Source organism: Cladosporium halotolerans (assembly GCF_011745625.1).
Source record: "Cladosporium halotolerans strain TM138-S3 chromosome Unknown Sca4, whole genome shotgun sequence".
Taxonomy (NCBI): Eukaryota; Fungi; Ascomycota; class Dothideomycetes; order Cladosporiales; family Cladosporiaceae; genus Cladosporium; species Cladosporium halotolerans.
This window is the reverse complement of record NW_027191455.1, coordinates 475,990-493,937: the sequence shown is the minus strand read 5'-3', so window position 1 is coordinate 493,937 and position 17,948 is coordinate 475,990. Positions and strand designations below refer to the sequence as shown.

The 17,948-nt window shown below is 56.9% G+C and overlaps 6 protein-coding genes across 6 annotated transcripts; 3 read left to right on the top strand and 3 right to left on the bottom strand.

Annotated features, from left to right (window-relative positions):
- Nucleotides 1-1,460: 1,460 nt before the first annotated feature.
- WHR41_01635 (uncharacterized protein) lies at nucleotides 1,461-3,420 on the bottom strand. Its single transcript, XM_069370241.1, has 6 exons — nucleotides 3,315-3,420; nucleotides 3,131-3,149; nucleotides 2,839-3,018; nucleotides 2,589-2,663; nucleotides 2,403-2,532; nucleotides 1,461-2,345 (listed from the first exon to the last, which is right to left on the bottom strand). Exons 1-6 carry the CDS (start codon nucleotides 3,333-3,335, stop codon nucleotides 1,700-1,702), a joined length of 1,071 nt encoding a protein of 356 aa, XP_069232887.1. The 5' UTR covers nucleotides 3,336-3,420; the 3' UTR covers nucleotides 1,461-1,699.
- A 763-nt stretch (nucleotides 3,421-4,183) lies between these two features.
- WHR41_01634 (uncharacterized protein) lies at nucleotides 4,184-6,022 on the bottom strand (the record flags this gene model as incomplete). The annotated part of the gene is made up of 4 exons (XM_069370240.1): nucleotides 5,592-6,022; nucleotides 5,320-5,536; nucleotides 4,659-5,267; nucleotides 4,184-4,587 (listed from the first exon to the last, which is right to left on the bottom strand). The coding sequence occupies exons 1-4, from the start codon at nucleotides 5,784-5,786 to the stop codon at nucleotides 4,184-4,186; spliced, it is 1,425 nt and encodes a 474-aa protein (XP_069232886.1). The 5' UTR covers nucleotides 5,787-6,022.
- A 1,718-nt stretch (nucleotides 6,023-7,740) lies between these two features.
- On the top strand, nucleotides 7,741-10,461 carry WHR41_01633 (uncharacterized protein). Its single transcript, XM_069370239.1, has 6 exons — nucleotides 7,741-8,381; nucleotides 8,443-8,752; nucleotides 8,811-9,124; nucleotides 9,181-9,492; nucleotides 9,541-9,733; nucleotides 9,811-10,461. The coding sequence occupies exons 1-6, from the start codon at nucleotides 7,840-7,842 to the stop codon at nucleotides 10,174-10,176; spliced, it is 2,037 nt and encodes a 678-aa protein (XP_069232889.1). The 5' UTR covers nucleotides 7,741-7,839; the 3' UTR covers nucleotides 10,177-10,461.
- Nucleotides 10,462-10,595: 134 nt separating this feature from the next.
- WHR41_01632 (uncharacterized protein) lies at nucleotides 10,596-12,602 on the bottom strand (the record flags this gene model as incomplete). The annotated part of the gene is made up of 1 exon (XM_069370238.1): nucleotides 10,596-12,602. One exon carries the CDS (start codon nucleotides 12,600-12,602, stop codon nucleotides 10,596-10,598), a length of 2,007 nt encoding a protein of 668 aa, XP_069232888.1.
- A 2,786-nt stretch (nucleotides 12,603-15,388) lies between these two features.
- Nucleotides 15,389-16,930, top strand: WHR41_01631 (uncharacterized protein). The gene is made up of 2 exons (XM_069370237.1): nucleotides 15,389-16,351; nucleotides 16,410-16,930. The coding sequence occupies exons 1-2, from the start codon at nucleotides 15,575-15,577 to the stop codon at nucleotides 16,710-16,712; spliced, it is 1,080 nt and encodes a 359-aa protein (XP_069232891.1). The 5' UTR covers nucleotides 15,389-15,574; the 3' UTR covers nucleotides 16,713-16,930.
- Nucleotides 16,931-17,194: 264 nt separating this feature from the next.
- WHR41_01630 (uncharacterized protein) lies at nucleotides 17,195-17,944 on the top strand (the record flags this gene model as incomplete). Its single annotated transcript, XM_069370236.1, has 1 exon — nucleotides 17,195-17,944. One exon carries the CDS (start codon nucleotides 17,195-17,197, stop codon nucleotides 17,942-17,944), a length of 750 nt encoding a protein of 249 aa, XP_069232890.1.
- Nucleotides 17,945-17,948: the final 4 nt, after the last annotated feature.

Sequence of the window (17,948 nt, the reverse complement as noted above, 5' to 3'; positions counted from 1 at the left end):
AGGAGACCCGGATGCCCTTTCGCTGCACCTGTCTTGGTATTCCGGCTCGGCATACGATATGCTGTTGACATGGCCGCGCGGCCGGAGCTTCACCATATGACAGATCGAAGATGATTCGAGCGAGTCAAGGCTATCTTCAGCGCTCCCTTGCGGCCAAGAGCAAGACGTTGCGGCGTTAAGATGTTCGACGAGGCGGAATAACGTTATCACGGCTCGCACGGCGATAGGCTGCGTCTCCGCAAAACAGCTCCAGAGGCCCGAGCGTCGGTGTTTGGGAAGGCTGAGCAACCAACAACGAGGCTGGATGGTCTGACACCCCAGCGCCCACGAGCTCCTCGTATTGTCAGCCACCTGGTCGACGTCCGCACTTTAGTGCAATATCGTGCTTCAAGCCGCCCTCATTCTAGAAGAATGTCAGAGTTTGCTTTTCGAGCAGGTCGACGCTAAATAGAGTCTCGTCGGATACAAGCTCCTCGCGAGACACAAGGTTAACTTGGCAACAGCCATGGAGTAGCTACCCTAATACTGATGACAGCGACTGCTCAGCTATGTCGCCTTGGATAGAGGCGGCGTCAATGCATCCGAGATGCACTGAAGATGTTGCCTGCAGGCTGTTATAGACGTCTCCATTTGGATGATGAGCTCTTCTGAGTGAAAGCTTCTTTGGCGTTGTTTTCCAGCAGAAATCACGGTTGTTTTCAGGCTGCTATAGACGCCTCCATTTACATCTAGGCGATGATACCTAGTTACACATCACATTCCACCGCCATCTGGTCAGCCCAGCAAGCCACATAGTGGTGGCTGATTAACCGGACATGAGCATCCTTCCCACCTCCCGGAATGCATACGCGTCCATCGCAGACTCACCCCGTACAAGCTTTCCCCCACAGTCTATCGAGCAATGCCGTTAACGCCATGAGGAGCTGTTCCAATCACTTGACCGCAGCCATTCAAGCCCACGTGCGGGGGAGCGAAGTGAGGCCTCGTTGACACAGCCTCCACGAATACGTATGCTCTCCTTGTCGGTGAGCGGGAGGCCACGATCGGAAATTTATGCTGTAGGGTTCGTAGATGCCGTGCGGCTGTGACGGGCCATCTGCTGACGAACATCGATGTGGCTTCAATCAATTCGAAAGCGTCCTGGTGACGTTGGGACGCGTCCGATTATCAACATTGCTTCAATTCATGCCTGTCGTCGCTGGGATCCCAGCGGCAGAAGCAGTTGATTTTCACAGGGGCACTCGAGGCAGTGCAAGCCTGCGAAGGAGAGTGATCGTCGACTTCAGACTGATGTGATGGAAACTGCAAACCTCGAAGCCGTCCCGTCACAATCGCTACTCTGTGATGCGTGGTCGCATGACTGGGGACTTTACACCGGGCACCCAATTCCTACATGACGATCTTCGAAAGCAATGAATGAAACGTGGCCTGATCACCAAAGACGGCTGGATTCACAAGCATAAGGGGGGAAAAGGTATGTGTTTTCTGTTCAGTGTCGAAAGATGACTATCCGCGGCGAAGAAAAAGCAGTAACAGCTTCAACGCTTTCATTCCGTTTTTAGTCCCATACGACAGATTTTGGAGCCAATATCATGTCGGCTCATGTGATCCTCAGCACATATAAACCGAGGAACGTGCTCTGCTCATGGAAAAGCATCTCGCGTTCAGCAGTGACTGTGCAGTTCTGAGGCTTCCTGGCTTAAGCGCCGAGGGAGGGGAAGGCAGACTCGTCCTTGGTGTTGATGGCACCGCCACGGGGACCGCTGCGCTGCTCGGTGCGGGCACCGCTGGGGGCACCACGGGCACCACGACCCTCACCACGGCCACGTCCACCGCGGCCACCACGGCCGCCACGGCCCTCGCCACGACCACCACGGGCACCACCACGACCGCGGTCACCAGTGTCAGGGGCGGCGTAGTACTGGCCGTCCAGGGTAAGAGCGTTCTTGGTCTTGTTCTCCTTGGCGCGGTGCTGCTTGCCGGCGGCACCGGCGAAGTACTCCTCCTGCACACGCTCGACGGGCTTGCCCTCAGGGAACTTCTGGCTGGAACCCTCGTTGGGCTTGCGGATGGCGAGGCTGTCGCCACTGAGAGCCTGGCGCTTCTCGGCGAGATCGGCAAGGTACTGGTCGTAGGACTTGCTCTTGTCCTCCTCGGGCTCGGGTGCGGCAGTCGCACCGTCAGGGCCGGAGCCGAAAGCAGGGTCGGCGGCGCCAGTGTCGGCAGTGAAGCCAGCCTCGTTCTTAGCCTCGGCGGCAGCAATAGCGTCACCAGCCTTCTCGTCGTTCCACTCGGACTGGCCCTCCTTGTAGCCCCAGCCGTGACCGGCCTGCTTCTCGTGCTCGCTTGAGGAAAGTTAGCAAAATTGCGCGAAGCCTCAAGGAGAGCGGATTGATACGTACCCGATACCAGTGTGGCTGTGACGGTCGTCGCGGGCAGTCCTAGTGCCACGGTACTCTCCGCCACGGGCGCCGCGGCCACGGCCACGGCTGGTGCGGGCAGCACCGGTAGCGTCGCGGTGCTCACGGGGCTCTGTTGCGTGTTAGTTGTCGGTCTCGAGAGGTAGCGACAATGCGTCATTTACGTACCCCTGGTGCGGTTGGGGTGACGGTCCTGGCGGAGGCCGTCGTCACGCTTCTCGGCGCGGTTGTTCAGCGAACCAGCTGTAAAGAAGCCGTGTTAGCACAATGCGCCTCCATGCCGCCATGTCCCGCCGTCTATTCCCTCCATCACACCCCAACTCCCACTCCATTGGCGCAGCGCCTACATCTCCTCTCGCTCGCTCTGCGCCGCGCCGAACCTCCCTCCTCTCCGCCCCCAAGAATGAATGCCACATACCAGCATCGGCCCTAGCGAAGACCTCGTGCCTACCACCGCGTCCACCAGCAGCCGGGCGGGCGGCATCGCGGGCGGGTGCCTCAGCGCCAGCATTGCGCTTGCCGGCGCGCTGCACAGGCTTGTCGATGACCTTGGTCGGGGGTTCCGGTTCCCTGTTAGGGTCGAGCTCCGGGTCGTTGCCTTTCGAATACGTGTCAGCGCCAGCGTTCGTCTTTCGTCATCGCTCTCATCGACAGCTCGGTGAAGCTCGCAAGGAATCGAGCGCGCGGCATCGGAAGTCGGTGGTGCATACCCAGGAGCTCGTAAAGGTTCTATGGCGATGATGGGTCAGCATTGGGCGCGCGGAGGGTAGGACGGCGGCCGTCAACGGGCGATGGAGGCATTGGCGACGAATGCCATCGCACGGGACACAAGCCAATGCGTGTTCCATCGCAAACGCGACGGCGCGACCGTAAGACATCGGGGCGGCAGCATACCTTGCTCGCGATCTGGCTCATCTTCTCCTGCAGTTTCACAGACACACTACGCCCATCACTCGAAGAAAGTTGTGCAGTCGGGTGGAGCGAAGAGCGCGCAGGCTGGCGGGTGCGCACGGCCGCGGCCAAACGCACGCCAGCCCTCTCGAAAAGCTGTGCGCCAAGCCCGCTGCCAGCAAGCAAGACAGCTCCAGCTGTGCGCGACCACAATCATGATGATGGTGACGATGGTTCTGCCGCGAGAGGGGGTGTCATCCCGGCGGGGTTGTCATATTTGGTTCCTATTTGTCAACGGAGACTAAGCTATTCGTGCTGACCAAGTAATCGCTGCCGCAAAAGCGACAACCATGGTATTCCGGGTGCATCAGTTGTTCATGTTGCCGTCCCCCACCAGCCAACGACTCAGGACAACGTAAGTAGCAAAGAGCGCTCGCCGATCGCCAACAGACACCACACGACAGAGTCGCCGTTGTCAAGCTGCGCTAGCTCCGCCAGCTTGGCGTCGTCCATAATATTTCAGAAGGACCACCACTTCAACATCACCTACCTGAATTGCATGAGCCACTACTCCTCAAACGTGTTCTCTCAACCGATCAGAAACCCTATGTACAACGCAAACATCACAGGGCGGATGAAACAGCCCATGCGACCAGATCAGAGCGCTCAAAATATCTTCCCAAACAGCCTTCCGCCCCAGCGCCTTCGCTGTGATCTTTTTCGTTTCAGATAACCCATCATATAATCCGTCAAAATGCGTCCCATTATGCTTTTGTTCTGCCGACTTAAATCAAACGCCATTTGTGCAGTTTTTCTTCAGACGCTGTACAGAAAACTTTTCGTCGAAATGCAACACCGTTTCCGGGAAGCAATCATCGGCCACCGCTGCCCTGATCGAAGGAATAAGCGGTTGGGTAGTGCATGCTGGCGCTGAGTCCGAAGGGATCTGCATCCAGCATGGGGTCGTTAGGATCAATCATGTGCGGAATCGATGCATAAGCACTCGTCTCGCCTTCAGCTCCTTGCTGCTGCTGCTGCTGTTCGTATTGAGGAGTCAATTGTTGCTGTCCGGGAGGAGGCATGTGCGATTGCTGCCCGTGCTGCTGGAATCCGAAGCCTTGGCCGTGCGCAGAGTGCGATTGATCGTAGTGCTGAGGAGGGTAGTTCCCCTGGAGGTTGTGTGCGTCGAGATTTTCGGAAGTGCTGGCATGGTCGTGATCGGGATCCGTCTGATCAAGCATGGAGTGCGAGGCATTCGATGTGTCGTACTCCTGTTCTGTACTCACGAGTTAACCCTAGGACGACAAAGTTCCACAGTAGATGGAGAAGGGGGAGGGGTGAACTTGCCGAGCTGGTCGATATGCTTTTGAAACGGGCTGGGGTAGTACGCTGATGCCAAAGTGACAGAGCCAGATGTTCCGTTGCCGGCGCTACCGGAGCTGCCAGGGGGATTTTGGTGTTGGCTGCCGGGTGACTGTTTGGACAAGCCGCCGGCACCGGTCGGGAACTGCCCTGGTCGCTGCGATCGATGCAAGTGCGACCCTTGTTGCGGAGGTTGATACATTACAGAGTTGAGTGAGGGCTGCTGAGAACGCGGAAAGTGCGAAGAATGCTGTCCCTGAGGCTGAGCAAGTACGCCTGATGCTGGCGGAGTCATCCCACCTGTTTGCAACGAACGCGTTGAAAGATTCGATGGCGACGACACGTGGGAGGATGGTGTTGGGCCCGCTTGTGGTGAAGTCGATGTGAAGCCCATGTCCGGGTGCGATTGACCGTGAGGAAGCTTAGGAGTTAGAGCTTGCCCAGAACGCCGAGCGTGCTGCCGTTGGATTGCAGCTCGTTGCAAAGGAGGCTGCGAGGATTGCATTTGGGGCATGCCTGTGAGTTGCTGCATGAATCCCGGAGGAAATGCAGGACTCCCGCTCTTCATTTGTAGTTCAGTCTGGACGTCAATGCCTGACATACATGTTAGACAACACTAGATTGGACGAGTCGAACAATGCCATACCTTTCTCTAACAGAATTCGCTCGAGAAGCGAGTTCTTGTACCGGAGCATCAAGCATTCGTCAGCTGCAGAACGATGACTCTGTTGCAGCGTGCCCAGAGTCTCCTCGTTCTGTTTGATCGTTGCCTCCAGTTGCTTGATGTACTCGGTTCGACGTTCTCTGAACGCAGCCTGAGCTTGCCGATTTCGCTGCTTGCGTTCCTCTGAAGTCGCATATATCTTCCCAATGTCAGTCACGCAGGGCCAGGTTGAACACTTGGAAACAAAGACATACAGGCTTCCTTCCACCTTTCCGCTTCTGAGGTTGGGCAGCAGGTTCTTGTGACGCCTCGGTTGCACCCTCGACCTCCGGCGTGGACTCCATGGAGCTCGGAGTGCCATCGCGGGCGACATCGATCTTACCAACAGCAGCAATATCGTCCCCGGCGTCCGGGGCGATGTTGCTGCTGCCAGCGTCGTCTTCTGCCATCTGCAGGTACCCGGGCAGATCAATACGGCGCGAAACGCAATAGCCCAAGCAAGTTAGAGCGTGGTCTGGTCCACTCGATCTGCCGGCAAACGACACAAGGCTGAGCTGGGGAGCGCGGGCACGTGGGCGGGTATCAGTGTGGTAATGAAAAGAGAATATCAATTGATAAGGTTGCAGGAGCAAACGAGCAGAAAGAGAGTGAGGTAAGAGGTTGGCTAATGGAAACGCGGCCGAGATGGTGGGCGAAAAATCCGCGCGAGCTCAGCGGGACAGCGGGAGCGGAGAAGCAGAGACTTCACAGGCTGTCATGCGGAGCGGCGTGCAGGCAAGCCGGCGCCGAAACGGTTCGCGGTGGAACGACTGCGCGGCGAGGCTCTCGTCAGCCGCTGCCTCGGCTGCCCTATGCGCAAGGAAATTGTGGTGGGAGTTGTAGCGGGCGAGGAGGATCACGCGGCGCGCAGAATCGTCACGCTCCCCCGCCTTCGTGTTGGTGGACGGTGCTGAGAACGGCGGTGGAGCGGCCGGCGCACAGGACGGAGGGCGAGGCCGTTGACGGCTGGCGCTCCACATCTGCCTCTCGACGTGTCTACCGTACATGGGGCATTATCGGGTGGGCTCCGCGTGAAGGTGCTACTGGATGATGAGCGCACCTTCTCGCGCGGTTCGAGCCAGCCATCGTCTCGTCAACGCAGCCACTGCAGCTCTCCAGCAACGAGGGGTACGAAGAAATGCGGAGATGCGTGCGCGTGGTGCAGATCCTCGCATGCGGAGACAAACCGATTCGCGAATAGCCGACACATGGACATCCTGATCCAACCCGAAGCGGAAGGCGTAGCCTGCATTATGCCGACTTCTCCGCGGCGGTGTCTCAGCTCATCAGGCTTCCTTTGGATTGTCCTGGTCGCACACGTTACCAGAAGGCCATTAATCCGCATTACACAAAAGACGAAGCGTCGTTTGGAAAGCCATAGCGGTCGAGTGATAACATCCGTCTGGCTTCCCAGACTTGTAACTTTCGGAGGCCATGGGAAAAAGATCATGCCAGATTGCAATGGGGACTTGGGATCCGCATTGGCCGGCATGTGTCTACTGAGGTAGATGCGGCAAGCAAATGGGCCTGGTAGTCGAGACGAACTCTACCTGAACGCTAAGCAGACGCGACGTCGTCCGCACCGGCATGCATTGAGATTCTTCATCGTTATAGGGAGAACAACATATTGGGACGTGGATTGAATGTTGCCGCCGCTCAGGGGTACAACGCTACATTTTATGGCGAAATACCTCAGCAACTCAAGCAAAATATCAGCGAGAACGGCAAAAACATACAACAGGCGGGATTCCCAGATGGTCACCCACTCTAGTACTAGTCGCCCGGTTCAGTGCTTGTGTATGGCAGAGCGGACGGGATGCCCAGTTTTCACTGACCTATGGTCGTATGTGGTTACTTATTAAACGTTGTCATATATAAATCCTTGTTTTATTTGTCATCATTGTCCGGATTTGAAGTTGGTCAAGCTCCAGAGCCGGAAGTACCTTGGCTTGGCTGTAGTTATGGCGGTCTTTGCAAGTGAAGAAATGGTCAGGCCCTACACATCACTATTGGTGCCTTGAACGCTCTCAATGTCCTCGCTCTTTACTAGAGCCCCGCTACAAGTGTACGTTTTTCTCTCAGGTGACTTTGCGCCGACAGGGTCGCTCTTCTCACCGTCCGCTGTGGTTTACAGCTAGCTACCTTACAATGCCCTGGCAAGTGTGAGAGCCTGAGCTCGCGGCTGAGATCTGGCGATGCATTCAGTTAGATCTCCGATCGTTTCCAAGATGGCGGGGCTCGATATCCTCGCGTCGCAATCATGTGATCCTCCAATCCAAAGGTTGCTCGGAGCCGCCTCCGAGAGGGCTGGGCGTGGGACAAGGCACGCGAAACAGACCCGGCAACACTGCTTCTTGAACCGCGTAGACGACATTATTCCTGCGCTTCAATTTCACAGTCTGGGCCCATGTGTCTGCGGGCATCGAGCGCAACGGGCGCTCGCCACTCGAGCGCAAGACGGACATGAACAGTGTCCCGGAGACGAGGAAGCGCAAACGCCAGCAAATCCTAGTGTCCTGTGATCCATGCCGCCAGCGACACGTCAAATGCGATGGCGCTCGCCCAGCCTGCACACCTTGCCAGTCGCGCGGCGTGACCGAGTGCACGTTCGACACCGAAGCCGATGGGGAGACCAGGCAAGCGTCCGTCAGGCGCGAGAACAAAGCGCTCAAAGCGCAGCTGTCTGCGCTAGAGCGTGGTCTGCAGCACATTCGCGAATTGCCGAAGGATCAGGCCGTTCGGTTGCTGAGTCGAGTTCAAAATACTGAGGATCCAATTTCGACATTGGTCTCCTTGCCAATGGGCTCGCCTGCCACGTCAATGGAGCGGGATGTCTCCCGAGCTGTCCTGCCTTCTACGCATACGAGTTTGGAGCACGAACTCATGGTGATGAGTCCTTTGGCTTACCCAACCGTCGAACCGATCAATATGCGCAGCCTTGTGCATGAGATTCCCGGGGATCCTTTTTCGCTAGAACCTTTGCGCAGATTACGGCAGTTGGCAGTGTCAGTATTCGATTATTGACAGGGGTAAAGACGAGGAAGCTGATGATCTTTCAATTTTCAGTTTTGCCGCGCCACAAGAAAGTCCTACGGGGCTCGCGTCCGCGAGATCACCAGAGAGTAAACCGAAGCTGAAAGGTCCAGCACCACCCCCTGAGTATTACGATAATCGACTGAAGCGACTCAATGTTCCTTACTGGACAAGAGTCCCCGCTCCAACAGAGTTTGTAGCAAGAGCGCTGTCTCGCTACGTGTACACTTACCATTCATTTCCATGTCCCTTTGATACAGATCTTTTCATTCAAGACCTCGTCACGAAGAAGCACACATACTGCTCACCTTTATTGGTGAATACGGTTTTATACACCGCATGTGTGAGTCCGGAGCCACGAGGAAAAAGTCGAAGGCGCATGACCGCTGACATCGAGGTAGCTCGGGTACTCGTCAGTTGATCCGCTGGCCTTGTATTTTCGTCCTCTTTTCCAGGCCGAAGCCGAACGATTGTGGGAGCTGGAATCTGAAGACTCAGTGCTCGGACTTTCAGCTTGCTACACACTGATCATTGCATATATTTGGGATATCCAAGAAGAAAAAGCCGCCCGCATGTTCGTAGAAGGTCAAGCAATGGTCGACCGCGTGGACCTCTTTGGTGTTGGTGATGAGGCAAAACGCAGATACGCCAACTTACCGCGGCTGAGAGCTCGAGCACATTCATACACGGCTTGGGCCGTCTTCAATTTTACGACGTATGTTTGCTATTCTTCGACAAACATACCTAACAAATGATTGACTCTTGCCCCAGAATAAGATCGTTTTACTATCGGTCCGACGCTCCAGCACAAATACCCACTTGTCCGATTCCTGGCGAGGACTGGCGAATACCGGAGAGGCCATCGACCACTTTCGACTATACTTTTGGCAACTGGTGTCACCTGTGGACTTTGATGCACGACTTGGCCGTGATGTACTGCGAAGATCCTTCGGCGCCTTTGATTGAACATTGCACACTTCCTTTTGCAGAGCGCAAATACCGAGAAATATTGGAGTGGTCCCAGAGGCTCTCACATCCAGTCCAGCATGATCAAGGGTCTGTCTGCCGCAATCTTATGTTCCGGTGAGTCGGCTCCTCTTTCAAACTCGCACCGGTTGCTTACGAGTTCAGCATGTACCTGCACAGCTCAATAATGGACATATTCCGGCCATTCCTCGACCGCAAGCTCTCCCTCACCACTTTCACCGCCTCGGACGCCACCCCAGAAGCTGTCTTCCTCGCGTCTCTGAACCAACTCAAGCACCTGGCGCTCAACTTCTATTGTAATTATCCCGAGGCATCATACTTCTGCCAATGGGAACACGTAAGTGGTCCGGGTCCGCTGCTGCCGTCCGTCATTCCACGCCCCTCTCGTCATCACACGCTGACCCGCGACCGCAGGCATGCCTCTACATCGCGAACGCCGCAGTCCGCAATACGACCGACGCCGACTGGAAGTTATTCTTCCTCCTCTCCCTCGAGGGCTTCATGAGCCTCGTGGCCAAGTACCCGTTCACGCGCATGATGCTCGCCAGCCTGCTGTCGATGGCCGTCAGCAGCGGGCAGATGCCGATCGCGAAGGCGAAGGAGCTGTACGACCAGATGGTCGCCATCGCCACCGAGTCCGACGAGAGCAGGCTCGTGTCAAACGGGAGGATCATCGTCGACCAGCATGCGGCGATGGCGGGCGGGAGGGCAGCGCATATGGGTGTGCTGGCGGACGACCTTACGTTCAAGATTGCTTGTGATGATTTTCTGGAGACTTGACCCCCACGAGCGACAAGTGGATGGCGAGGTTGGCTCTTCAGAAAATTGACGCTCCGGCTAGGCCGATATGTTGAGCGAAACCATCGGCCTTGATGAAAGTCATCTACGCGAAAATTTTGCAGCATGATAACGAACGAGCACCCCAGATGCAACCGGCCAATGCAATATACAGTATGAACATGGCATATACGGAAGCACAAAATTAGCGCGCCCGCTTTGGTATCAGGATACGGGACTGAACCAGGAACTTCTCCATTCTCATTCACCCAAGACTTTTTGTCTAAGCCTCCCCTAAAAGATTGGCCTCGAGGGTGCATGAACGGGAAGCAGCAGGTCACTTGACAAAGCTCAATGCTGGCACACAGCAATGCAATAAGTTCTCAATTATCATTCATACATCCCTCAGAACAGCAAACCCCTCACGCAGCGACCGTAGCGTCGGTCTTAACGCGCTTAGGATCCGCGCCCGCCTCGCCCTCCGCCTTCCGCTTCTCGCCTTCCTTCTCCCTCTCTCTCCGCCTCGCTTCGCGCTCCGCCCTCTCCTTTTCCTTGCGCAGCGCCTTACTTTCGAACTCGTGCCAGTCGCCTTCCAGCTGCGCAAGCTCAATGGGGCGCTCTGCCTTGGGCTCCTCGGTCGTGAAGTAAGGGTGCTCGAGGACATCCGCAGCGGTCGGGCGGCTGTTAGGATCATACTGGAACATGGCCTGGAGAAGCTCGAACGCCATGGGCGAGACGCGTTCGCGGTAGCGGTCTGCGAAGGTCGAGGTCGCGCGCGCGGTGGGGCGGAGCAGCTCGTACCACTGCAGCTCGGCGATGCCGGGCCAGTCGGCGCGCGAGGGCGTGCCGAGCACGGAGTAGATCTTGTCGAGCTGGTTGATCTCGCTGCCGTCGCCGGGGAAGATGGCGTGGCGGGTGAAGATCTCGACGAGCACGCAGGCGGCGCTCCAGATGTCGACGGCGGGGCCGTATTGGGTTTCGCCGAGGAGGAGTTCGGGGCTGCGATACCAGATGGTGATGACGCGGTTGGTGTAATCTTGCTTTTGGCGCTTTTGGTAGAAGCGGGCGAGACCGAAGTCGGCGAGCTTGAGGTCGCCGGTTTTAGAGATGAGTATGTTGGCTGCTTTGATGTCGCGGTGGAGGACGCCGCGGTGGTGGAGGTATTCGAGACTTTCGAAAAATTGTTTCGCGAGGTGCTTCTTGTGAGCAGGGGTCAATGTGAAGGATGGGTGGTTGATGAGGCCGGTAAGATCGTGTTCCAGATATTCGAAGACCATAAAGCAGTCATTGCGTTCAACCATTACTTCCTGTAAAGCAACAATGTTGACGTGGTTGAGAGATTGCAAGAGTTTGATCTCGCGGATGGCAGTCACCGGGAATCCGTCCCGCTCGCCTTCCATGCGAATCTTCTTCAGGGCTACCATTCGCCCTGTATACACGTGTACGCCCTTGTAAACTTTGCCATACGTGCCGCTGCCGACAACGGACTCGTTTCCAGTTTTGCGGTAGTAGACACTCTCTGACTGGGCGTGTTCCTCGCTGAGCTGCGGCTTCACCTTTATTCGCTTCTTTCTCACGATCTCCTTACGCACGGGAGGCGGAGAAGGTCTACGTGGAAGAGGCGCCTCTACACGGGTATTGCCCACATATAGGCGACTCTTCGGAACGGTAGGCGGAGGAGTCGGAGCAAGTGGCGAATCGAGTGCAGGAAGCTTTCTGTCCATCAGGGGAGAAGTCTCAGATTTTGGAGGAGCAGCGCGGTCAGTCGCCGGGTGGGTGGCTCTTCCCTTGATTGAAAAACTGATCTTGGGCTTGCCATTGTCCGTTTCTGATGGTTTGTTCCCGCCATCGTTATCTCTTAGGTCCCTTGTAGGTTGTGCTTGTGAACTTCGAGGTGGCGGGCTTGCTGGTCTCCGCCTCCTTGCTGCATCTTCGTCCTCAGCTCTGAGGTCTGCAGGCGGTCTGAAAGGATTATCTTCGTCGTCCGGTGAGCCTACAGGAGCGGGCTTCTTCCATGCTGATGTCGATTGCTCGTCTCGTCCTCGAGGTTTTTCGCCAGGCTGCACAATATGCCCGCCTTTGGTTCCTTCGCTCGGTGTCCAAGACATGTTTGCGAAATGGCCGCGACCACCGCGGCCAGAGGGGCCTCCACGCATTCCACCACGAGGCGGGCCATCCCTGGGAAAAGAGGGCCTGTGTGAGCCACCGTAGCTCAAAGCTGGTTGAGGCTGATAGTGGGGTACGTGAGATGGTTGTGGAGGGCCACCATGGTAAGAGTATGGCGGCTGTTGTGGCGGATAGCCTTGCATTGGCGGCGAACCTGCATGGGGAGGATATGGCGAATGAGAGTATCCCGGACGACCATAAGGTAGCTGCCCAGGCGGGCCATAGCCATAGCCTTGGTGGTACCCACCACCACGGGAATACATTGGGGATTCGTTGTAGTAATCTGAACGTTCTGGGCGTCGGCCTCTTTCTCTGCTGGTAGAGCGCAGAGGGCGCCTATGGTCGCCTTGCGTACTCGACCCCACCAGGCTATCGCGACTTGAACGTCGAGATTCTCGGACCGGCGACCGGGGTAGGCGGTGGTCCAGCCGGGCTGACCTTTCTCCCGGAGAAGGTGGTCCTCGTTGGGAGCCTCGGCCTTTATAGTCCGCCTCTTCCCAGTGTCGACGTCTATATCCGTAATCCTCCTCGCGATGTGTCCTATCCTCGCGCAGTGGAGGCGGGGAGCGGGACTCCCTTCTTCGGAAGCTTCCTCTTGAAGATGGACGGTGGTGCGCCGCTTCTTCCCCTCTGTGAGTTGTTTCTGCAGGCGGCGCCCGCCGAGCTTCTACTCTCCGGGAGTCAGTACTGTAGCGAGAGTCGAGCGATGGCGAACGGTGCCGGCGGTGAGAGTATGAGTGTGGTGAGTACGAACGCCTAGCAGCCACGCTGGCGTCTGGTTGCGCAGGTCTTGGCGACCTTGCGCGCGGTTCGTGATGCGAGTGCCGATGCGGCGAGGCAGGGCTTCGACGGTGTGTTCTTTCGTGATGACTTCGACGGTGGTGCGACGGGCTGTAGGAGCGGCTGCGATGGCGCCTATGGCGATGGGAGGAGTCGTGGTGATGGGTAGAGAGGGTGGAGCGGTGGTGGTGGAGATGGTGATGGTGCGAATGACCCTCCGCGTCCGGCTTCGTGCGTCGTGCGGCAGGCGACGTGGAGTGCAAGTCTCCCTCCGACTCTCCGCCGCGCGTTCGGGATATCGAGCGTGAAGCGCCGTGGTGGTGGTGACTCCGGCGACGCGGTGGTGGAGAGGTAGAGCCGTCGCCAGAGGGGGAAAAGTGTGGAGGATGATGGGTGGCAGAGCCTCGCGCTCTGGAGCGATCGCGACGGCGCGGGACAGGCTCGCGTGAGGTGCTGCGACTTGGTGAGCGGCGAGGGCGCCTCGCGTCGTCTCTGTATCGTGCTGCAGCGTCCCCTGCACGCGATATCGGTTGCTCAACCATTTCGCCGGATGGCATTTGCAACTCTGCGCTTTGCCGAGAGGACTGGAGAAGCGGCTTTGGCTTCGAGCTGACTGATGACGGAATCCAGCGCCGCAGCAGTCTCCCTCACAACGGCCGAGATGGCCCTCAAAACATGCGGCACCGCGCCCGCCCTCACCAGATACTACTAGATTGTCCTCTCCCTGCGCAAATAGCGTATTGTTGCTTTTCCCGCCGCGGCAACGCACTATGTCTTGCTTCGTCGCCTTCGTCAATACAGTAAGTGGACCGTGCACACTCGAACCGCCTTGATCCTTGGCGCAGTTCTGCGATGCTTTCCTGCCGCCTGGTGAAGGACTGTGGCATTGAAAGATCGCAGAGCGCCTGAGAGCTTCTCGCAAAACAGCCTCGTTCCCCTTCTCAAAATCAACGCGCTGAACGGTCAGTGTTTTTGTGTCGGCGCTAGTACAACAAGTAGTAGTAGCAGCTTGACGTATTGCGTCAATGCAGTAGCAGTCTCGTTCATGTGACAGACATGAAGGATAACCGATATCCAGCCAGGAGCACGCGCTTGTGCACGACAATAAGGTAGGCACTGACCACAGAGACCCTGGGCTCGTGGCTGAGGCACACGAATAAGACCCGGCTGTGGCCATAATGGGACGATCTTCTGCGATCAGTGCTGTTAGATCAGTGAAAGCACCAGCACGTGCCGGGCACTATATGACCAGCGCCGGCACAGCTGTGAGATGTCACGGGATCGATCCCACCGCTTTGAAGCGACCTTCCTTCACAGTTAGCAATACTGAACCCGCTCTCTGTCCTGTAGGAATGCACGGGTAGAGCTCGCCGAGTCAACCTCCGCTGCCGCCGATGGCGTGCAGCGTAGGAGGCACGGCACGAACGCTGCTGAGGGAGTCCGAATGAAAGTCGCTCCTGGCCATGGGATTTGTGCCCGCGGCACATGCGAGCACCTGTCGAGTTCCGGTAATGATTGCTTCGGTGAAGGCGCTGTCGTGAAGGAGATACAGCTGCGGTTTCTTCCAGTACCCAAGATTTCAAGACTCAACACCGGTCTCAACCCAAGCCCGTTCTCAGTCCCAAGCTTCCCCACCTCACGCAAAATAAATACTATCTAACACGAGAGTCACGTTGACGCATGCCAGGATGCCACCGAAGTGGATGCTTTGCGAGAGGTTTCAAATCCGGAGCGCTGAGGGAGTCTTTGCTCGCGAAAAGCTTGAAAAGGTGCACCTGGTCGGGGGCGGACCGACTGGGACCTCGTTGACGCGTAAAAACGCACATGTTTGAGTTCCTCATGTGATGATGGCGATAAGATTGGCGATGACGGTGGAGGCCAGATGTGCGGTTTAGCGAAGGCGGTCGGAGGAGCGGCGCGCGCGAGCACGCCAGACCCGAAGACCCATCATGCTCGTACGGCGGTTACTGTAGATGGAAAAGGAATACTAATCTGTCAGCTAGACGAAGCGCAAAAGAATCAGTTGACGGCATTGCCCACGATCGTGTTCGGTGTCTGTCGGCGCGAGTGCTGACGGGCGACATGGAGTCTCATGTCCGCGCGAGGCGGGGGCTTGGCACGGACTGCGCTCCAAGCAAGCGCAGCCGGAGGTTCGGGGCTGCTGACTTCATCCTTGCCGCGGCTGGGCCCTGAGGCCCTCAAAAAATCCAGACGTCGCGCGGCGGGATCGCAGAGGCCCCGCCTGTGGATTCTCTGCTCGCCTGATTGCTGTTGACCCTACATCAGCAATCCTTGCAGGGCCATGGACTATTTGTTCTATCACATTGAGGCCGGCAACTCCAATTATTACTTGTAAATCTCGAATTAAAATCGCCACTTTAACCCCTACACCTGCGCCGGAACAATCGCAACGCCGGCTGTACAACACTCATACATCGCCCAGCCCTTCTTTCGCATGACAGGTTCCTCACGTTCCACCATGGACGACGAACACCACACCTACGCCCCGAGACCGAAGGCAATCCCACCACACCTCATCAACGGCCACTCCCCACTGCACCAGTCCTCTTCCCCGTCTAGAGCCGAGCGGGACCAGGGAGAACGCGAGACAACCTTCGCATCCATCCAGTCCTCAATGGGTCCGCACAAAGCGCCCCTGTCGCTCGAAGAGCTCTCCCTCCAAGACTCCACGGCAACCAAGCTTCCCGTGGGCGAGACGAGCACCAATGGCGAGCAGAAAAAATCCGCGAAGCAATACGAGGAGGTCGGCGACGACGAAATCGAAGCCCTGCAGACCAACGCTGCCGCGCGTGACCTGCGCGACGAAGCGCCGCCCACGCCTCCGGCGGTCGAGACGCGCAGCCAGAGCCCGTTCATCACCTCGAACCCTACCGTTGACTTCGAGGGGTTGTCGTGGCCCAGCTCTGGCACTTTGAGTCGCCTGCATGAGCGCGAGAGCCCGAAAGACGCGGAAGCGCGGTTAGCGAAACTGTCGGGTGCGGTGCGGACGATCTTGGAATGCATCGGTGAGGACCCGGATAGAGAGGGTTTGCATGGAACTCCAGAGCGGTATGCGAAGGCAATGATGTTCTTTACGAAGGGATATGAGGAGAACTTGCGGGATATTGTGAACGGTGCTGTTTTCCACGAAGATCATGATGAGCTTGTCATTGTGAAGGACATTGAGGTGTACAGTTTGTGCGAGCACCACTTGGTGCCGTTCGTTGGAAAGGTACGTCCTCTTGCTCGGTGGATGCCCGCGTACTTGCCTTGACTGACTTGACCCAAAGATGCACATCGGATATATTCCTTCGAGGCGAGTTATCGGCCTGTCCAAGCTCGCTCGCATTGCAGAGATGTTTAGCAGACGTCTACAAGTCCAAGAACGGTTGACCAAGCAGGTTGCGCTCGCGCTTAGCGAAGTTTTGAAGCCTCAGGGTGTCGCCGTCGTGATGGAGTCCGCGCACATGTGCATGGTTATGCGCGGCGTCCAGAAGTCTGGCTCGTCAACCACTACGAGCTGCATGCTCGGCGCGATGCGGAAGCGTGCGAAGACCAGGGATGAGTTCCTCACCCTGATCAACAGGAAGTAGCGAAGGAACAGTGCCTCTCACCATTTGAGTATGCATTAAAGGAATGATGCAAAGGCAGGCGTTCGGGTTTGGATCTTTTGGGACAGGTGAGAGGTTGGCCATTTCAACAGGCCGTTGATTACACGCATGGGATGATACCACCACGCTCAACGCAGCGTAAGCGACTCTTGTATTTGTTTGATTATGCTTTCAATGTCGAAGATTGACAATCTCACTCACTCTCATTTCACTCTACTTCCACTCCCGCCGGTGGTCACGCGACTACCTGATGCGCGTCTAGCGCGAAGCATTACGTCTTTTGGGAAATGGTCACATGCTCCTTCCCACCACTTCACTCCTACAAGCTTCGTTGCCACAGCACGCGGTTGCAGCAACAATAGCAAACCCCCTATTGTTGACACGGACCTCTCAACAAACTAAACAAGGTAAGAACACGAAATTTCAACATCCTAACCCTCGCGCAGCACGCGGCCCACAAACACATGGCGATCGGCAGGCTCTACTACTTCACTGTCGGTCTCCTCGCCATCGCCTTCTGTTGTGTCTCCCACTATCATATGTGGCCCGAGAAAGGCTACGCCCCGCACACCAACGTCGGAAACAAGTGGCGCAAGGACCCGAAAGAGGAGAAAGAAAAGAAGCGCAAGGAGCGTAAGGAGCGCAAAAAGCGTGACTCGGAGCAAGGCCGCCGCAAGAATGGCGCCAAATCAGACACTGCCGACGAACCCGAGTGGATCGCCGACTTCAGCAGCAAGCGCAAAGGCAACGCCACCCTCGTCGAAGAGATCCCTCTCTCCGCCGCTACCGCCGCCGCAACAGCCGGGCACCCCAGGCGGGTCAGCTTCGAAGACGAGCAGAAGCCCAACCTCACTCACGCACCAAGCGGAAGCAAAGCAAGTGGTTACATGCCCTATGACTACATTTACGGCAAAGGAAATGTCAAGGCCGGCCACGTCGCCAACACCGGCAGTGCCAGGTCTCCGCCCGGAGGAAAATCAGGCCGCGGCGGGAGTCTCAATTCATCACCTTCCGCCGACGGACACCACTACACCAGCGTCTGGTCTCCTGACAGCAGTGGCAGCCGGTCCGTCTTCTCGCCACCAACCACTTCCAGCAAATCCAAGCGCTTCTCCAGAAGACTCGGAAGCAAAGAGGAAGAGGACAAAATCTACCCTGTCCAAGACGGATATGTCAGCCCAGGGACTCGAGCCTTCTCCCACGATGGAATCTGAGGTC